The sequence below is a fragment of the Meira miltonrushii genome, assembly GCF_003144205.1.
Source record: "Meira miltonrushii strain MCA 3882 unplaced genomic scaffold FA14scaffold_1, whole genome shotgun sequence".
NCBI classification, from domain to species: domain Eukaryota; kingdom Fungi; phylum Basidiomycota; class Exobasidiomycetes; order Exobasidiales; family Brachybasidiaceae; genus Meira; species Meira miltonrushii.
Window position 1 is genome coordinate 1833829 of NW_020289943.1, and position 19174 is coordinate 1853002.

Sequence of the window (19174 nt, forward strand, 5' to 3'; positions counted from 1 at the left end):
ATAGAGCCGAGCTTAAAAAAGAACGTAGCAGAAGGTAAGAGGGCGCGTGTAATGCAACAAGCAACACAAGAGAAAAAACAACACAACAACAACAACAAGGTTGTCTCTGACACGCGTGTGTGCGCCGTCGATCATGGGTACAATCACACTCTGTTGGTCTGCCAAAAGAACCTGCCTGCGCGCACAAAAAAAAAGAAACGCCCCCATTAAAGAAAAACAAGCATTCATGCAAAAGCATACACCATCACTTCTTGCAAACGCGTCAAAACAATCTTTCTCTCCTTCGCCATCAAGAACGGGTGGAAACAAGCAGTTGCAAGATTATATCACTGTAAACAAAGCAAAGTTTACCTACTCAACAACACATAGAGACTAAACCTACCTCTATCTCAACATCATGGCGGGTTCGCGTAAATCCACTCCAAGTCGTGCGAGATCCTCTTCGGTGACTTCAAACGTGTCAACGACTTCAAACAAGCCAAAGGCAACACCAAAATCACCGAAATCTCCTAGATCACCCAAGGAGCCAAAGTTACCCAAAGCACCAAAAGCATCTGCGTCACCTTCAAAGCCAACAAAAACTGGCCCTGCCACACCACGCAAGAGCAAGAGCGCATCTAAAGCAGCTGTTGAAGAATTGACGCCCGCTCAAATCGCTGCCGTTCAAGCGAGACCTCCATTGGATCAATCAGAACGCAACAGTATCCTTCCCGATGAAGATATCCCGGTAAAGTTACAGGTTATCCAAAGGGAAGGCGCCAACATCATTATCGGTCGTGTCAAATTACCCGCGCCAGTCAAGAATGGACACGGTTTCATCCTCAAACGATTCGACACAAACGCAATCGCTGCTTCTTCCATGTTCCGCTTGGCTTATCCACATGCCTCTCTTGAGCATGAAGCAGAAGAGATGCAATACTTGGAACAGAGATACGAAACGGATCTGGCAAATGGTGGTCATGCAAAAGTACCTAAGAAGCCACGTGGACGTCCATCAAAGAAGGCCCTTGAAGCCGCTTCACAAGAGCTACAGTATGATGAAGTATTGCCTGCAGGCAGCACAGGTGTCAGATTGCAAGGCACTTGGATCCCTTCTCCTGACGCAATGATTGTTGCTGCCGAATACGGCTTAGAACGTTGGGCTCGTCCTTTGATCGAGGCAAAGGCAACGGAATCCGATTCAGGTACAGCAATCTTGACACCCGCCAAAGGCGATAAAGTCAGCACGCCAACAAGCGGACGCAGCAAAAAGATCCTTCAACAAGTGTTGGAGAACCCAACGGGAAGTCCAACCTCCATCTTACGTGCAGCCAAACGCAGCAAGGATGATGGCTCACAAGAAGTTTCAGTCGATCAAAAGATCTTACAAAGCGGTCTTTCTGCTGAACAAATTGCCAAACAGATCAAAGACAGCCAAGCTTTGGCCAAGAACGTTCAGGCAAAAGGAGCATCTTCAGGTTCAGCATCACTCAAGAGAAGAGCAGCTAATCAAAACCCATCTGCTAACAACGATGAATTTGATGAATCAGAAGATTACGAAAATGCAAATGTTGTTGTTCGATCTCTACGACGTGGACAACGTGTTGTCAGAAGACGACCGATTGCCACAACTGCCGGTGCATTGGGAGCCGTTGGCGCAGTTGGTGCAGGAACGCTTGCATGGGTAGCCGGAGGTAATTTGGACATTGCCGTTCAACTTGTTCAACAAGGCGTTCAAAATTTGAGTTCTTGGTTCTTCTGAGCGTAGGCAAGAAGGCCTTTGTTGCTCAACGTGCGTTTCCTGTTTCTCTCCTCTTTTTTGTTGTATAACGTCATCTTGTTTATTGATTTGTTCAGTTTACCCGATGTGATGATTCCCCCATTCCCTTTTTTCAAGTTAATGCTTTGTTAAATGTGCTTCAATGCTCTTACCTTCTTTTCTTTTCATCTTTTTGTTCATTTTCACTCTCTTTGTACGTTTCTTCTATACCGAAAGATTGTTCAACATCCTCTTTCTGTGTGTGTGTGTGTGTTTGCTATCATCATCAAATCAATATGAATCAATCGTTCTGCTTAAATAATCACTCCGAAATTAAGCGCCCGTTCTTATTTATGTTTTTGGGGACATCTTTTTTTGGTTCATCACAACTCCACACTTCATAATGAGTGTGTGCTTGTGTGACTTGTGTGCCGATAACTGAGAGAGAGGAGACCCCTACACATCGTCAGTTATCTTACGCGTTTTAAAAAAAAGACACGTAAGTTGGCTTAAGCAAAAGGCCATGATAAGATATACTACACTGATGGTGTGCTTTTGTTTCATTTCAAGGTTTTATCTTTATGCATGCACAATCACACTAAACTGATGGTTAATAGGGATCGGGACTTGAGGGATTAGTAACTCTGTTGTTCTCTTTCATCATTATCATCATCAAGAGCATTAAACGACAAACGATCAATACAACCTATTCCTTTCAACAACAACAACAACAAAGTACGATTCACTTCGATCACTTTGTATATCGCGTTTCACAGCTTCCGCGGATAAATTCAATTCACTAAACCCTGACTACATACGGATTGCTCAGCATCTCTCATTCAAATAACCATAATACAATTTTATATCACAAACACCCAAACACGCATCCATCCAGCAAAGTACATCTCTCAGCACTATCACTTGTCCCAGCACACCCTTATCGCTAGACAGACAAGTATACAACCATAAGCAATGTCCGTTTAAGATCGGAGAGAGAAGTAAGCACGGCTGTGCAATCTTACAAGAAGAAACACACGCACACATTTGACATCTTTCTGTCGTATAGCTTCCGCATTTGACAAAATGGGTTCACCTGCTGGATCTGGACCAGCCTCTGTGGTAGGCCAAACGGCAACGATCACATCCCGATATCCCAAATTGGATGGCGTATTGTATCATTTTTATGCAAAAACATCCGCTGTGATCACTTCATGCCGCCTAACACACTTTGAAGGATCAGAACCTTTGGGTGGAAGTAGTTCAACCTCTTCACGACAATTACGACAGCTCAGAAGGAATTCCTCCGAATCTGCAAGCGCAAGCACGGCGACCAATCCAGGCGTGAATCGAACTGGTTCTACGTCTGGAAGTACAGGCAGAAAGGTTAGCAAATGGTTTGCGCTTGATATTGATGATCAAGATGTCTTTCGAGATGAGATTAGGTTATGGCGTAACATATCTACTTTGATACCCAATTGGCTTTTGGATCAACCTCCTTCTACTTTGCCTCATCAAGGTGCAGCATATGTCCCACCTATGTTTCTCGACATCGTTTTGGATACGTCAAATCTCACTTCGAGTCATGTTCTCATGATTGATGAATTGCAAGACGATCGCAGAACTAGACGAAGAGTACGAGTTGATGGTCAAGATACCGGTTCGAGTCCACGCAGATCAGGCGAACGATTAGAGCCTCAAGGTGACAAAGAACAAAGAGGCAGAGATGAAGCGTTAGATGTACATCGAGAAAGCATCCTTTTAGAAAGCTGGAGGTTAGACTTTGCCATTCATAATCCGCCTAACCCTCCTGACCTGCCAACGTTATACAAGCATGCAACTGCACATTTTCGCGAAGCTTATGCATTTGTGACCGATTTACCGAGTTATGCGCTACACAAACGTTTAAAACAGATTTGGGAGAGCAATTTGGAAAGAAGAAGAGCCAGAACGCAAGAAGGCAATGTCAACGATCTTGAAGAAGAGCAAGACGAAGATGATGAACTGGCAAATTTGCTGAAGGTTGGCGTACGCATGGCTATAGGGAGACCAGGAGAAACGGAGGAAGGACATATTGGGCTTCGTGAGCCTGTAGGATCAATGATGCATTCTAGCGATGGATCAGGAAGGGTAACAAGGTCTTATTCTTTCGCACCAATCTTGACCCCTGTTGGCTCTTTGAGCTTTTCGGTGGAGTATAGGCGAAATGTGGACTTTTACGTGGAAGATTGGCATGTGATTCAGAGTATGCGTGAGATTGCACTTGATGAAGATTATTTCAAGCCAACGATGGCAAAACATCTTCAAAGACGTGCATCTGTACAACGTCAAAGGCAAAACTCTCAAGGCTCCCTTTCAAGTTCACCAGCATCTTTTGGCGATAAGAGATCTCTTTTGGCGCAAACTTCCAGTCAAAAGACGGGCGAAGAGCATCCTTCCAGTCATTCACCTTCGGATACTACAGCTCCAAAATCCACGCCAAGCGTATTCGGTACTTCTCTAGGATCGACATCGGGAAGACCTGTGGCAGGTCTATCGAATCTACGTGCAAGTCCATCTGTGGCCGGCTATAGTGCCAGTCCAGCAACAGCAACTTTGGGTAGTTTGGCGAGTGGCAATAGTGGTACATCGAGCCCTGCTTTGTCGTCTGCTTTGACTTCTGATGCAGCCTTTTTGACCCATACAAGACGTCCAAGTATCAGCAGCGGTAGTGAGAGACGGTTACGATCTTTCACATCTTTGGGTACAGGTCAAGACAAAGAATCGCCGCCTTCACCCAGCGTTAGTGGGAGACCGATCTTATCAAGAACATCGATCAGCAACGCATTCCCGCGGTCGGGGTCATACAGTCCTTCTTCTCCTTCACCACTTGCTCAGCAAATGTACGCTCAACAAGCTGCTGCAGCCCTTGCGAATGCTAATGCACAAGGCGGAAGACTTTCATCCAGTCCATCATTTCGTGCTGCGGGTCAAGTGGCGGGAAGCGGAGGTAGTTTAGGCTTCCCAGGTACATCCATCAGTCCAAGTTTGCGGTCAGTGTTTCAATCTTATACGCCTTCTCAATCTCAAACTTCGATTTCATCGCTTTCCCGAACACCGCCACGGTCTTTGCTGGAGAATCCGATCACTTCTGCTCCTACTTCTGCGCAGACCAATCCAACACGAAGTGGAGATGGTCAACCCTCACAGACAGCTTCGCCATCTATCTCGACTTCAAGTCAACAGCCTTCGGTAGCACCACAAATGATAAAGAGGTACGATTCAGGGTTTAGCTATAGGCAAAGCCGACAGACTTCCTCTATCGGAAGCGATCAAGGAGCTACAGCTGGCGGTGCGGGAACAAGTGGCGGACTGTACAGTAGGAGTTGGCAAACGAGGTACGAGCAAAGACCTGCTTTTGTTGCTCGAAGTCTTGGACGGGAAGAAGGATCGAATTACTCGCCAAATTCGCCTTTGTCCATGCGTAGACCACTTCTCTCTGAAAGTGCGGGACCTGATGAAGATCTGGATGACTTAGTTCGAATGATTGAGTCTAGGCCAACTCTAGGCAATCCAGGTATTGCCGCTTCAGCTACAAGTGAATCCGCAGAAGATCATTCAAAGTCTTCTAATGAAGGCAATTCAACTTCAGGAACTTCTCGCGCAATTACTCGTCGTGATGATCACCATCCTTCTTCTCCGATGCAAGTCTCATCTATCGCATCATCTGCATTCCCACGTACTCGTGGGCTCAATCGAACGCAAGTGGATGAAATGCTGCAAAAGATGCAAAATAGTGTGCGAGAATACAGTACTTCAGTGGGCACCAGTCGTAGTAGTCCAGCAAGCGGAGGTCATGCAACTTCTTCATCAGGAGGACAAAGTCAACCTGGACATTCTCCGCCCGTCCAGTATGGCGGCTTACAAAGTACCAGCTTCACACGTAGTCCATTGAGTAGAGGATCTTATAGTGCCACAACGTCTACAAAGCCGGCTGTTGATCAAGATGTAGGCTCTGCCCGTAAGAATGTTCCAATGGAAGCTATTGCCAGTGGTGATGGAGTTGAGAGTAGAGACGTATCCTTAAGCAATACCCACGATAGATTACTTGCTGCTGCTCCAAGTGTTGCACCATCAAGGCAAGAAGCGTCAAGTGTGGCTCCTATTGATACCGCTCAAAACACAGACCAAGAAGGCGCTGCTGATGCAAAGAGAGATAGCCGAGAGGAAGCACGTTTAAGTCATTCGCATCCCGGACGTGCTCGATCTCGTGGATCACTGGAATTGTACGCACCTCATTCTTACGATCCATTGGATGATGAAACAGCTGGTCGATTAGAGCTTGCAACAGATGAATCATTGACGGAGATGCGTAATGCACAAGCACAAGGCCGTCAAGGTTTCCATGGTGTGTCTGGCATTAGTGGCGGTTATGCAAATAATAATGGTACTGAAGAAGAATCGCGAAGAAGACTTGCAAATATGGAACTTGCACGTAATTTCACAAACACAGTCAGCAATCGCGGTGGAAATGGTCGTTCGGCATCAACTACGGGCAGAACGAGTATGAGTCCTTGGCGACAAAGAGGTTTTCATCCTGCTCCAAGTGGAACGGTAACCAATAGTCCGGGCGATGTTCATTCTACGCATTTCCATAGCGCTCATCCTTATCATCATGCACATCAAAGTCACTTGAATGCTTCAAGACACGCACAAACAACAAGTTCAAGTAACACCCCTCCCGCAAATCGAAGTGGTCGTTCTAGTACTGTTCAACCTTCATCACCTGCGGGTAGTCCTCCAATGGACTAAACGAACGGCCTCTCCCCAATCGTCACCTCTCATCGTTCCGTGTAAGTGTATTTGGTGTTTTACATGCTTATGTTTTGCTTCATATATCTCAATCAATCTGTTTTTTTTTTGTTGGCAAGTGGCAAAAATAATTATTAATATCTTGCAATAGGACTAGTATACATGCAACTAAAGCGTTGTGTAATGGTTAGGTAGAAGATTCTTCGAGAAGTAGATCAATGAGTTCAGATGGTCCGATCGCTGATAGAGAACGGAATCGAGCTTTGATTCGAAGATTACGATCCAGTGTAACGAGAACTGCTTTGGCAACAGATGGAACATTCTTTTTTGCAATTTCTGCTTCTCTTTTTGCTCGTTCTTCATCGTCTGAACATAAAAGCAACAATCTGTTCCTGAAATGCGCTCCTGCTTGCCAAGAAAGGCAACGAAGGATTACGTCATCCACAGAACGTGCCATTGCACATTTTCCATCTTCGTTACCTTCACTTGCATCAGGATGCGTTTGAGGATCGTGCAATTCATCATGATCTCCATCTGTTTGTTTGTTGTTTGCGCCAAAATCAATATCTTCCGTACGAAAACGTAAATCGGTCAAATAATTTCCACGAGAAGTTTGAACTTTAAAATTTGTTGAATGTGTTTTCACTTTTTCTTCCAAAAATTTTATAGCGTCTTGCGCTCGTTTTCCAACATCTCCCTCTCTACGTTTCAGACCGTCCAATTCTGTAATGACCGAAAGAGGAATAATTACCATCCACCTCTTCGACTTGATAAGCTGGCTCAGAATATCCGTTGGCGTTAACATCACATTTGTATCCAAGAGCAACGTTGTGTAGCCTGGAACGATACGGATTGAAGTCTTCGTAGATTCTTTGGGCTTTGCAGATGATTGATGACGGGAAGTGTTTTCCTGCAAAGGGGTTTGTTTTGCACTCTTTGAATCAGTAGATCGGTAATGATTAGCAGCTTTTCCAATCCGCAATTGTTTACGCAATTCATTACGTTTCTTCGTCAATTCCATGATTTCGGCAGAAATATCTCCAGTCTCCGTTGAAGGTACTTCCACTTCATCCTCATCCAAATCATCCTCCTCTTCCACTGTCAATGCGATTTGAGTTGAGCTGTGTGCAACATCGATCTGATCGGGCGAGGCTGTTCTGCCTTCTAAAGCCGCCAACTTCAGATGACCTATAGCTCCCTCAACCTCTTCTCTGGCTTCGTCTGCTCGCCACTGAACAACCTTTCTGCTCAAAGGGGGCGCAAGTACCATACGACCATGTCTAGCATGTACATAACCTGAGTCAATGTCAAAGTCCATACCCGGAACAGTTTTGATCAGGATCGTCAAAGCATGCGTAATTCGTTTCCAACGGAGAAGAGTGAGGGTCAACCTTGGTCGTGAGGATTGATCTCCTCCGTGAGCTCCATGAACTTCGCTATCTTCGTCGTCATCGTCATCGTCATCATCTTCTTCATTGTGATGGTCTTCAGGATGCGATGTTCCACTTTGACTTTCACGATCAGAGATATCACCGCCGTTTGTACATCTCGTACAACGATCGATCATCTCTAATTCATTTTCGAATAATGCCAATGAACTACGAAGTCCAAGTCTTTCGACCTTGTGTGGCTTCCAAAATCCACGTTCGTACACCCGTCTTCCAACCCAGGCCATTCCACGTAAACACCAGTCTTCCGGCAAAGGGATTGCATCACTTCGAATTTTGAGCGTTGCATCATTTCGTGGATCGATCGACTCAACGGACGCGGGGATAGAGTTTCCTAGCTTCACAAGACTTTCCCAAGGGACAAATTTCTCCAATTTGCGCAAGTAGCCTTCGCTTTTGCATTCTTGACTCAAAAAGGTTAACATCAAGGTTATATAAGGATTGGCTGCCGCCTTGTTCTCCTCAGCGAATGCATCCACCACCGCTTCCAGCATGTCAAACGCAAGTCGGCAAGCTTTTTGCGTGGCGCATGGCAAGTCACTTGATCCTTCTGCAAAATTGGACTCATCTGCTTCTTCTTCTTCGCCCGCGTTATCATCACCTTCTGCCTGTTCATCATCATCTTCATCTTCTTCTCCTTCGTCCTCTTCTCCGTGCTTGTCTGCTTTCTTACCCTGTTGTGCTTTCGTTTCATCGCCTGATTCTTGACCAGCTCCATACTGGAGGATAGCTGCGATATTGATTGTGGCCATCATCATCCATGACGAGGGTGAAAGCAGGACAGTATCTGATCCATTGCGAAAGTCATTCTCTCGCAAACGTAAAGTGAGAAGTTTCTTGAAGCGAACATAAACACCATCGAAATCATCCACTTGGATTCGAGTAAACAAGATTCCGTGCATATGCACGAAAAGATCAACAATCGAAGCTTCTTCAGAAATACGTCGTGCTTGTGCTGAACGTTCGAATAATGGTAATATAGACTCTCTTGCGCTAGGATACGGGTGAGAAGTTGTCAAACTTTTGCAAAAGTGATACAACGATCGCAATTCATCATCTCTACTCAAGACACCTAAATGATGATGCAATCTTCCAGTTCCAGGAACGTCTGCCAAACCTTTTGCATACCATCCACGAGCTGTGCTACGCCAGATTTCCTTTTCTTCCAAATCCCAATCTTGTGCGGCCGCTGCTCCGATACTGGCTTGGTCTTTTCCCATTTCTGCACTGGCAACTTCCAAAGCTTCTTCGTCGGCGCCGTCGCCTTGTTCCTGGCTAGCAGTGGGTAATTGTGATTCAATGCTCGTCTTTCGATCGGCTCGAGTACGAGATTGTGATCCTGAGTCACGTCTTTCTGCTCCATGTCTTACACCATCACGAACGCCCAAGAAAGACATGATTTTAGCTACGGCCATCCGATACCTTGCCAAATCTCCCAAATTTTCGATCCAAGAACTTCTGAAAACTTTGAAAAGTTCACTTTCGAGTATATTGGTATAATAAGAATAAGCATAATAGATATACTCTGTGAACAAATCAAGCATTTCGTTAATCTTTTCTCGATCGGATGGTGGAACACCGGAATCACGCATGGCAATACATGTTTGCCAATCAGGTAAAGATTGTCTAAAGCGTTCCAGTAAACTGTGAAAAGCCGTATGCCATAACCGTGTGGGTATTTTGTACGATTGTGGAAGTGAATGAAGTGAGGCGGGTAAGCCAGGACGGAGAGCAGCTTCCATGAAAGCGACATGCAATTCTGCTAACGTTCGATGTTTAGCAATTAGATCGAGCCAATAGGTGTGATGCAGCGAGCCGTCAGGATTGAATCCATGGCGATCAGTATTGGTCCGAGTTCTTGACATAGTGCTGCTATTTGTCATTTGCGCATTGGAGGACTGTTCAGCTTGATATTTTCGTTCTTGTTCGCTTGCAAGTTTGTGTTCGTCTTGCAATTTACGCTCAAGAACGACCACATCCCTATACCTTCGCTTGAGTTCGATGACATAGCTATTGTTGTCAGAAATAGCACCTTCTGCTGCGCCATGTCCTTTCCGTTTGGAGGAGCTACCTTCGCCAGAGTCAGTAGTAGCACGAGAACCAGGACCTCGTCTTCGTCTCCTTTCTTTGCCTTCACTTGAAGCAGTTGACATTGTAACCATACTTGGTGTTGCAGAAGATGCGAAAGATCGTGCGTCCGACATTCCAGCGACAGAATTTGCATCTGTTGAGGTGATTCCAAGTCCTTTTCTATTTGCTGCAAATCGAACCGGATCATCTTTTCGAGGGTCAAACAATTTTGCTCCAGACGTACTTCCTCCGGCTGAACGACCTCCTCCGCCTCCACCATGACTTATACTTGCAATATCCGAATCGTTTAATCGGCCACCGTGACGTGAGTGAACTTCACGGGCAGGCCCATGATTACCTCCACTTCGATGGTTGTGATGGTATCTCTTGCTGCTGTCTTCACCACTTCTGTGGGAGGTGCTATGATCTGCTGTGTTACGTCGGCCGGCAGATCTTATATCACTAGCTTCTGAATTTTCTCCATCATTCATGTTCACTCTAGCAAATCGTCCTGATCCTTTCGATCCATCATCAAGAGGTGAAGATCGTGTAAGAAGACTGATCGGCGGTCCACTTTCCATACCCTCTCTCACGTTATGAGAAGCAGCACTATTTTCACGTCTCATCACATTTGCACGATCCATATTCCGTGATCGGCTATTATCGTTTTCTTTCCGCCTTTGACGATTGTATGCTTTGCGTTCGTCATAGCTATGCTGACGTACCGGATCGCTGGCCAGACTTGCTCCGTGCATGCTGGGCTTTGCGGAATCGTTTCTTCCTTCAGGTTTTGCTGGAAGAGAGCCGTGATCGTTTGACAGTATTGGCGATCTTTCATGTTGGACCAAGCGAATGATTCCTTTGCGTGGCGAAGATGATCCGGGGATATGCGGCTGTTGTTCGTAGTATGCAGCCATTTTGCGTACCACTATTCAGCTTTGAGTTGTGCTTGTATCCTTCCAAAGTAGGAGCCTGAAGCTATTATAGCTTACTTGATAAGCCTGTTGTTAATCAAGACTGGAAGTCATGCAGAGATTGATTTGTTGCCTTTGATAAAATGCAGTTTATCTTCTTCTTTTAGGGATCACTTTGGCGATCAATCTTTAGGCAAGTTTTGAAGACCATTTGATAACACATCGCGGAGGTTGGAGAGAAAGGGTTTCTTGAAAGTGATCAAGAAGCGATTGCTGAGTGATATCTTTTGCTATTTTGATGGCCTCCGGCGATAATCGGAGCGAATCTTTTTTGGGTACGTCGTTTGCACTTTCGCGTTTGGTAAGGGAAGGTTGTTTTGGCAATTAAGATTGTTTTAAGTTACGATTTGAATCTCTTGCAACCTTGATGACGACTCTTTCTCCTGTTGAACCAAGGAAGTCAATAGAACCTCTTTCGAATGAGCGTTTAATCGGGTCGGACGTAAGCAAAAGTATTGTCAATCACCATTAAAATAAAAATAATAAAATGGCGCAAGAGTATTGACCTCCTCAAAAGGGAAAAACACTGCCCGTTTGCCTTGAATGTGTTGTTGTCTTAACATAATCTGTTGCTGCGCAAACCTTACTTTTAGTGCGTAGCGGCCGGCTCAGTGTTGTGTGTTATTGTACAGTGCATATACCCGCGCTTTGCTGCTTGAAGAAATGCTGAGCGGGCGGCACGCAAAGCTGCGCGGGATTTGATTAGTAAGTTGCGTCTTTTTCGGAGCATTTTCCTCCGCTTTTCTTTCGTAAATTGACGCTAAAAGGATTGATTGTTGTTGTTGTTTGTGTGTTGACTCGACAGGTTGTCATGTTGTTCTTGTTCGGACAAGTGATACCGATTGACAGATGTTCGGATCGCTCCGGGGTTAAGAACATGTGGACAACAACAAAGAAGAAAGGTATAAATACACCCTTTCAACAAGGACAAATTCACGGCTAAGATTCAAAACAACAATTCCCCCTCAATCATATGTACATTCACTACACTCAGTAGTAATGCTGAAATCTACCATGTTGGCAATCACGGCAGGAAAGGAAGATGGTATCGCAATAGTACGTAAAGATATACCAATCCCAACTCCCAACTCCGGTCAAGTACTCGTTCGAATCATTTATGCAGGTCAAAATCCACCTGACGCATATGCACTTGACAAGCAACGTTCTGCAGCTTATTTTGATCCAGATTTCATCCTTGGAAGTGATTTATCTGGCATCGTCGTCGAATCAAAAAGTGACAACGTTCCAATCGGAGCACGAATTTGTGCTTGGGTTCCCGGTAACACATCTGTGACTGGAGCATATGCGGAGTATGTAGTATGTGATGCCGAAATGGTCATTTGCGTTCCAGCAAATTTGTCTCTTCGTTTGGCAGCTGCTTTGCCATTCTCATTCTTTACCGCTTTGCATGGCTTGCAAGTCGGCTTGGGCTTACAAATGGACAAGATGGACACTGAACGTACTCCCGTCTTGATCTGGGGAGCAGGAACAGCTTGTGGTTATTATGCAAGTCAATTGTTGCACTTGGCAGGATATGAAGTGATTGCTGTAGCCGGTCAAAAGTCAAAATATCAACTTGAAGCAGTGGGGGTGAATAATTTCTACCCACGGGATAATCTTGATCAAGCAATCGATAGTATCACGCAGAAATGGCCAAAATTGCAATACGCTTTGGATTGTCATGCTTCCCAAGAATCACTTGATGCATGTGTACGGTGCATGAAGACAGAAGCTTCAGCTCATATACACACTTTGCTCCCAGCGCAACCTTCTGTCACCAAACTTGCAAATTTGAAAATCACCTTTGACTTAGTTCACACGATGACGGGGAAATCATTACCGATCCTATCAATGGTTCAACCGGCGCATACAGCGGACCATCTTGCTCTTCATCACGAGATAGCTGTCGAATGGTCAAAATACGATAAAGGCTTGCTGTATAAAATGTTACAGAAGAACCAAATAAAGATACTTCCGATCACTGTTTGGAGAGAGGATGCACTAGCAAACTCAAACGTCAAAGAAAGGATAGAAAGCATAAAAGAAGCACTCGAATTTGTCGCAAACGGTTCCGCTTTCCCGAACGGTAAGATTGTACATCATATTCAAGACATTCAACAACGTATAGAGCATCTATTAGGCGGACCTTAATATTGTATTTGTATCTTGATAATTTAACCACTTCTTTTCATGATGATCAGATCACGTGCGAGAGAGAGATGATTGCCATACGCGGTGCGAGCAGTGCATGCGCTAATAAGTTGCACGAGTCACTTTTTATCTTGACAGCCCTGAGCCCCAGTGGAAGAATTGCATCTTTTTGCTCCTTCGATTGAGAAGATCATCTTTTTTTCAATCCTTGCAATTCACCATTTGATGAACAGAGGCTTGATTCAAACATTCAGTCGAAGTCTTCTTAATCAACGTTCCTTAAAGCTCGACAACCTCAAACTGCGAATTGCTAAACCTCTGTCACCTGCACTTCACCCTAGCCTTCCATTCAATACAATACGCAACATGGCTGACGCAACAGAAGCCAATCTCCATTTGGACGATGTGACGGGAGAGATGGTTAGCAAGTCAGAATTAAAGAAACGCAAAAAGCAACGTGAGCGAGATGCCGAAAAAGCAGCAAAAGCAGCTGCAGCACCACCAAAGCCACAAGCAGCAGCAGGTGCATCTTCTTCCGGTTTAAACGAAGATGATATCTCACCAAATCAATACTTTGAATTACGTTCTCGTGCAATTCAAAAATTACGTGAAACCCGTGATCCTGATCCATACCCTCACAAATTTCACGTCACTCTCAGTCTGACTGACTTTATCGAAAAGTATCAAGATAAGACCACAAACGGAGAAAAGCTAGCAAACGAAAAGCCAATCTCTTTGGCAGGTCGTATTCACAACATGCGTTCAGCAAGTAGCAAACTTCGATTCTACGATTTGTGGGGAGAAGGTGTTCGTGTTCAAATCACTGCATCTTTGCAAGATCATACCGATGGTGATTTCTTGGCCGCACATAATTTATTGCAACGTGGTGATATTGTCGGTGTGACGGGTGTTCCTGGTAAGACCAAAACTGGAGAATTATCAATCTTCCCACAATCCATTCAACTACTTTCGCCAAACTTGCACATGTTACCAAAAGCATCAGCAGGTGGTTTCACCGATCAAGAACAACGTCACCGTAAGAGATACCTGGATTTGATCATGAACAACAACGTTCGTGAGACATTTGTTAAGCGTGCAAAGATTATCAGTTATATCAGAAGATTTTTGGACAATCTTGGTTTCTTGGAAGTTGAAACACCAATGATGAACATGATCGCTGGTGGTGCAACTGCTAAGCCTTTCGTCACCCATCACAATGATTTGAAAATGGACCTTTTCATGCGTATTGCCCCGGAACTTTATCTCAAGGAATTGGTCGTTGGTGGTCTAGACCGTGTCTATGAAATCGGACGTGTGTTCCGTAACGAAGGTATCGATATGACCCACAACCCTGAATTCTCTATTTGTGAATTCTATATGGCTTATGCTGATATGTACGACCTTATGGATATCACCGAAAGCATGATCAGCGGATTGGTCAAGGCTGTCACAGGTGGCTACAAGATCAAATATCACCCTGATGGTAAGGATGTCGAAGGTGGACGTGAATATGAGATCGACTTTAGCACTCCATGGAAGCGATTTGACATGATGAAGGAGTTGGAGGCCAAATTGGGAGCTAAGTTGCCCGCTGCCAACCAATTACACACTGAAGAAGCACGCAAGGTTCTTTCAGACCTGGCTGCTAAGCATAATGTCGATTGCCCAGAGCCAAGAACGAGTTCCCGTTTGATCGATAAAATGGTTGGTGAATTTATCGAAGTTCAATGCATCAACCCAAGCTTCATCGTTGGTCATCCTCAAGTTATGAGTCCTTTGGCTAAACGTCATCGTGAGATTGAAGGATTATGTGAACGTTTTGAAGTGTTTGTTGCTACAAAGGAAATTTGCAATTCGTACACCGAATTAAACGATCCATTCGATCAACGTGAAAGATTTGAAGAACAAGCAAATCAAAAAGCACAAGGAGATGATGAAGCACAAGCGATCGATCATGTCTTTTTGGATGCGATGGAACATGGTTTACCACCAACGGGTGGATGGGGATTGGGTATTGATCGTTTGGTGATGTTCTTGACAGATTCAAACACTATCAAAGAAGTTTTGGCTTTCCCTGCCAATAAGCCATTGCCAAGTGAAGTTAAGAAGTAAAAAAAGGCAGACGGTAGAGATAGATTGTCATTTGTAGCATTTTGTGTACATGTAAATAGCATCTCCACCATTGAAAATGAGAATTGGCCGAGTAAGCAGCGGGTTGTTTGATGGGAATAGCTAAATTGAGGCGTCTGATAGTGTACTAGCTGGTTGCAGATGTGATATCATGTCGCTTTTAAAGCAGATTCTTTTCGGTTATTGTTACACGTAGATAAGATTGCATGAAAGTACCCCATCATCACAGGAACAATCGAGCCAATTCAAAGAACACTAGATAGCGGAAAGACGGGAAGGAATAAGTCAGTTGAGACCTTCCTTTAAACAGCTCGCACACTTACCTCCTCCGATTACGACGAAACAGATTAAGATCAAAGCGGTATTGCTAACGACTGGCTTCTTTGCGATTCGGTCTGCATATGCTGCTCTTGGTTTTGTCTTTCCTTCACGAGCATTGCGAGCGTTCTGTAATAGAAGAATGATCAGTATAATGCCTTTATTATGTGGTTGTAATGTTACACTCACGCGCTCGTTCTTTGCACGAATATCTTTTCCTGTCGGCTGCAGTGTCGAATCGGGTGAGTTAATTAGAGAAGATCAGCATATGAGCCTGTGTACTCACCATGATCGATTATAGGACCAGATCTGTAGAAGATGATGGGCAAATGCGTACTTCGTTAGGAAGAAAGAAGATGCCTCTTTGTTTGTCTCCGGATTCCACGTCTGCAAACGTATACGCTAAAAAGTCTAATTTGGCGGCGCTGGGCTGGGCGGGCAAACGTTTAAAGGGGAGTATTGGGAGTTCTTCTTAATTGTCCGTGCATTTATTCAATCATTCATTCTTCCATTCACCATCATCATCATCTTATAATGTCTGGTTCTTTCAATCGTGGCACAAGGGATACATCTAGACAAACAGATAGAAATGCTCGTTCGTCCCCTTATCTGGTATGTTTCTATAAAATGCTAAAGTCGGCTCACTGTTCTTATAATTCACCTAACATCTTATCAGAGACATGATTCAAGGGCCGATCAAGATAAATGGAAGCATGATAAGTATAATCAACGAGATGAAAGGCTTGGAAATCGGATAGAAAGTCGGGGTAATTCTTCGTCAATTGCTAATACGCCTTCAGCTAAATTGATCGTTAAAGGCTTGCATTATGAGATTGGTAATGATGAGTTAATGGAAATATTTCAACGTATTGGTCCTATTGCTAAAGCTTCCGTTCGATATGATCGTACCGGTCGTTCAGTCGGCGTTGCAACCGTTATCTATGCAGATCAAAAAGATGCAATTCGTGCAAAACAAGAATATGATGGTGCAAATGCAAAGGGTCATCCGCTCTCCATCTCCTTTGAACCAATGCGGGAAGATAGAATTGCTCAATCTGGATCATCAGGTGGAAAAGGACTTCTGGAAAGACTACAAGGAGGTGGTAGTGAGCTTTCTGCCCGGATTGGTGGTACGACTGGATCGCAGAGAGGTGTTCCACCACCCAACGCACCAAAAGGTCCCGCCTCAGAAGCATCATCACACCCTCAACAATCACGTCAGCGTGGTGGAAGAGGTGGAAGGGGGTTCTCACGAGGTGGCGGTCGTGGGGGAAGAAGAACGAAAGGGCCTGCTCCTACTTCTGATAGTCTAGATGCGGAACTCGGTAAGTTTTGGGTTGGTTATATAAACAGCTTATAGTACAGTTTTACTCACCTTTCCACACCTTCCTGCCTTTACAGATGATTTCATGAAGAACACATCGGGATCAAATGGAAGTATGCATGCACCACCCTCACAAGACGTTGAAATGAAGTAGAACAGCATTGTACTATATTTATCCTATTATTCAGTGTATCTTAACATATCTATTTTACATAACGACTCAATTGTTCTGCATGACCTGAGTCAAAGCTTTAATAGTCTGCTCGAAATCATTATCGCCATCGACACCGGTATACCAATTACTGACAGCCAATCTAGCCGCACCTATTCCACAGAAAGATCCCGGAGAAATATAGATGATTCGGCCTTGTTTGACCGCATCAATGAAATGCAAATGTCCCTCCTTCGCATCCCGGAAAGCTTCTATCGGACAAGTCTTAGGATGAGGACGGAACAAGACAACCGTCGTTGCCCAAAAGTCATCTTCCCATCTTGGCGGGTTCCGTTCACCGGGAGCAGCACGTAAACGACCGTTGTGTGGAGCAAATTTACTGCTGAGGGAAGATGTTGCAGGAGTAAGAACTTGATAATACGGACTTTTGCGAAGCCATTGACGAATACGAGCGGCAAATTGGAGATTACGTTCAACTATTTCACGTACCCCACGATGACCTTGTGATAAAAGGGAAATGTATACCGGCAATGCACGGAACCTTCTAGAGTTCTCCAGATTACGATGCAAAGGTGAAGGAAGAGTTGCGGATAAGACTTGTGCATCAGTCATTTCTTCGTCGTTGGCTGCTTGCAATGGTGCCGAAGCTAAATAAGAAGGTCCTGAATCTTTTCTCGAAGGTCCACAAATATCATCAAGATAACAAACATGTTCCATAAATGTCCTTGATTCTTCTGGAGGAATGAATTGATTACCCTCACGGAAAGCGCTATGTTTCTTGATATACAATATCCCGCAATCGTACGGAACGTTGAGAGTCTTGTGTGCATCGGATGTTAGACTATCACAAACACCCATATGAGTGGATACCCAATGATATTCTTCATGCAAACAAACAAATGCCGAAAAAGCGGCATCCATATGTAACCAAGCACCGTATTTGTCACACATCAATCGGATCGCCAACGTTTGATCTGTCAATGCACCGGTAACGACTTCTCCCATTCCCATTACAACAATTGCACCTTCTGCATTTGCTTGACATTCTCTCAAAGCGGATTCCAACAAAGCAAAATCGAAATCCAACGTTTCAGCCCTGGCCAAAGCTTCAACTTGTTCCCTTTCTTCTTCGCTGATTTCTTCATCACCCGTATCTGGCATTTCCAGCTTTATTCCCAAATCAATCACATTCTTTCTGCCTATCCCCAGAATGGCCGCACTCTTTTGTATGCTAGCATGTGGTTGACAAACAAAGATCTTGATCGGCGGTAAATCTGGTCCATACAATCCATCCTCTGCGGGATCCCATTCATCTTCTTCTTTCGGTAAAGTTTCTCCTGCATCTCTTCTTCTCTGCCGCCGTATTCTGTATGCACGTTGTAAAGTAGCCTGTCTTCCACAAGCCAAAGCAAGTGTATTGCTAGCCGTTGCACCGGTTGTGAATGTACCTGTCCATTGTGATCTATCCATGTGCAAGACATCCAAAATCATATCCAATGCGTATTTTTCGATAATGGTTGAAAGCGTCTCTCTTGGTAAATGAACTTGAACGTTTGCATCCATTAAAGTTGTCATCATATCGGCCAATAATGCACTCGGTAATGTTCCCCCAGTAATGAAACCGAAATAACGTGGTCCTGCTTGACCTTGTGCAAGAGTGGGCAAGACGGATTCGAACAGGAAATCGATCGCACGTTTGAGACCATATTCGCTGCCTTCCGGTGGTATTGACCTAGGCAATTGCTCTAGTCCTTTTCTTAATTCATCTTCTGTGGAAATCGTTGGTATATCCGATAATGTCTCTTGCCTTTGGATTGCTAATTCTTGTATTCTTGCCAATGCTGTTTTGAATTCAGCCAATGGCTCATGCGGTAATTCGGCTGGTTTTACCATCTTCACTGCGGATGATGGTTGTGAATGATGGATATGATTGTTTCTCACTCGGTCCATTACCTTAGAAGAAACACAACTTCCAAACTTGGAGTCCCGTGTCTTATATAAAATACTGAAATTGTGCCTTTTCAACTCTAAATGGAACCAGGTACGCATGCATGAGGAAAT

General features: G+C 44.5%; 8 protein-coding genes across 8 annotated transcripts; 5 read left to right on the top strand and 3 right to left on the bottom strand.

The window, feature by feature from the left end:
• Window positions 1-397: 397 nt before the first annotated feature.
• On the top strand, window positions 398-1741 carry FA14DRAFT_176546 (uncharacterized protein; the record flags this gene model as incomplete). Its single annotated transcript, XM_025500680.1, has 1 exon — window positions 398-1741. One exon carries the CDS (start codon window positions 398-400, stop codon window positions 1739-1741), a length of 1344 nt encoding a protein of 447 aa, XP_025357550.1.
• An 842-nt stretch (window positions 1742-2583) lies between these two features.
• Window positions 2584-6764, top strand: FA14DRAFT_12260 (uncharacterized protein). Its single transcript, XM_025496522.1, has 3 exons — window positions 2584-4583; window positions 5307-6567; window positions 6646-6764. Exons 1-2 carry the CDS (start codon window positions 2822-2824, stop codon window positions 6524-6526), a joined length of 2982 nt encoding a protein of 993 aa, XP_025357551.1. The 5' UTR covers window positions 2584-2821; the 3' UTR covers window positions 6527-6567; window positions 6646-6764.
• FA14DRAFT_159387 (uncharacterized protein) lies at window positions 6638-11457 on the bottom strand. Its single transcript, XM_025498188.1, has one exon. The coding sequence runs from the start codon at window positions 10959-10961 to the stop codon at window positions 6714-6716; it is 4248 nt and encodes a 1415-aa protein (XP_025357552.1). The 5' UTR covers window positions 10962-11457; the 3' UTR covers window positions 6638-6713.
• A 253-nt stretch (window positions 11458-11710) lies between these two features.
• On the top strand, window positions 11711-13288 carry FA14DRAFT_12295 (GroES-like protein). The gene is made up of 3 exons (XM_025496546.1): window positions 11711-11723; window positions 11824-12654; window positions 12712-13288. The coding sequence occupies exons 2-3, from the start codon at window positions 12018-12020 to the stop codon at window positions 13167-13169; spliced, it is 1095 nt and encodes a 364-aa protein (XP_025357553.1). The 5' UTR covers window positions 11711-11723; window positions 11824-12017; the 3' UTR covers window positions 13170-13288.
• A 247-nt stretch (window positions 13289-13535) lies between these two features.
• FA14DRAFT_117134 (lysyl-tRNA synthetase) lies at window positions 13536-15281 on the top strand (the record flags this gene model as incomplete). The annotated part of the gene is made up of 1 exon (XM_025496213.1): window positions 13536-15281. One exon carries the CDS (start codon window positions 13536-13538, stop codon window positions 15279-15281), a length of 1746 nt encoding a protein of 581 aa, XP_025357554.1.
• A 241-nt stretch (window positions 15282-15522) lies between these two features.
• Window positions 15523-15906, bottom strand: FA14DRAFT_176551 (uncharacterized protein; the record flags this gene model as incomplete). The annotated part of the gene is made up of 4 exons (XM_025500681.1): window positions 15523-15554; window positions 15623-15746; window positions 15807-15835; window positions 15900-15906. The coding sequence occupies 4 exons, from the start codon at window positions 15904-15906 to the stop codon at window positions 15523-15525; spliced, it is 192 nt and encodes a 63-aa protein (XP_025357555.1).
• Window positions 15907-16122: 216 nt separating this feature from the next.
• Window positions 16123-17174, top strand: FA14DRAFT_170129 (RNA-binding domain-containing protein). Its single transcript, XM_025500260.1, has 3 exons — window positions 16123-16229; window positions 16294-16942; window positions 17019-17174. Exons 1-3 carry the CDS (start codon window positions 16152-16154, stop codon window positions 17093-17095), a joined length of 804 nt encoding a protein of 267 aa, XP_025357556.1. The 5' UTR covers window positions 16123-16151; the 3' UTR covers window positions 17096-17174.
• FA14DRAFT_141354 (PLP-dependent transferase) lies at window positions 17112-19006 on the bottom strand (the record flags this gene model as incomplete). The annotated part of the gene is made up of 2 exons (XM_025497130.1): window positions 17112-18450; window positions 18490-19006. 2 exons carry the CDS (start codon window positions 19004-19006, stop codon window positions 17162-17164), a joined length of 1806 nt encoding a protein of 601 aa, XP_025357557.1. The 3' UTR covers window positions 17112-17161.
• Between the last annotated feature and the right edge of the window lie 168 nt (window positions 19007-19174).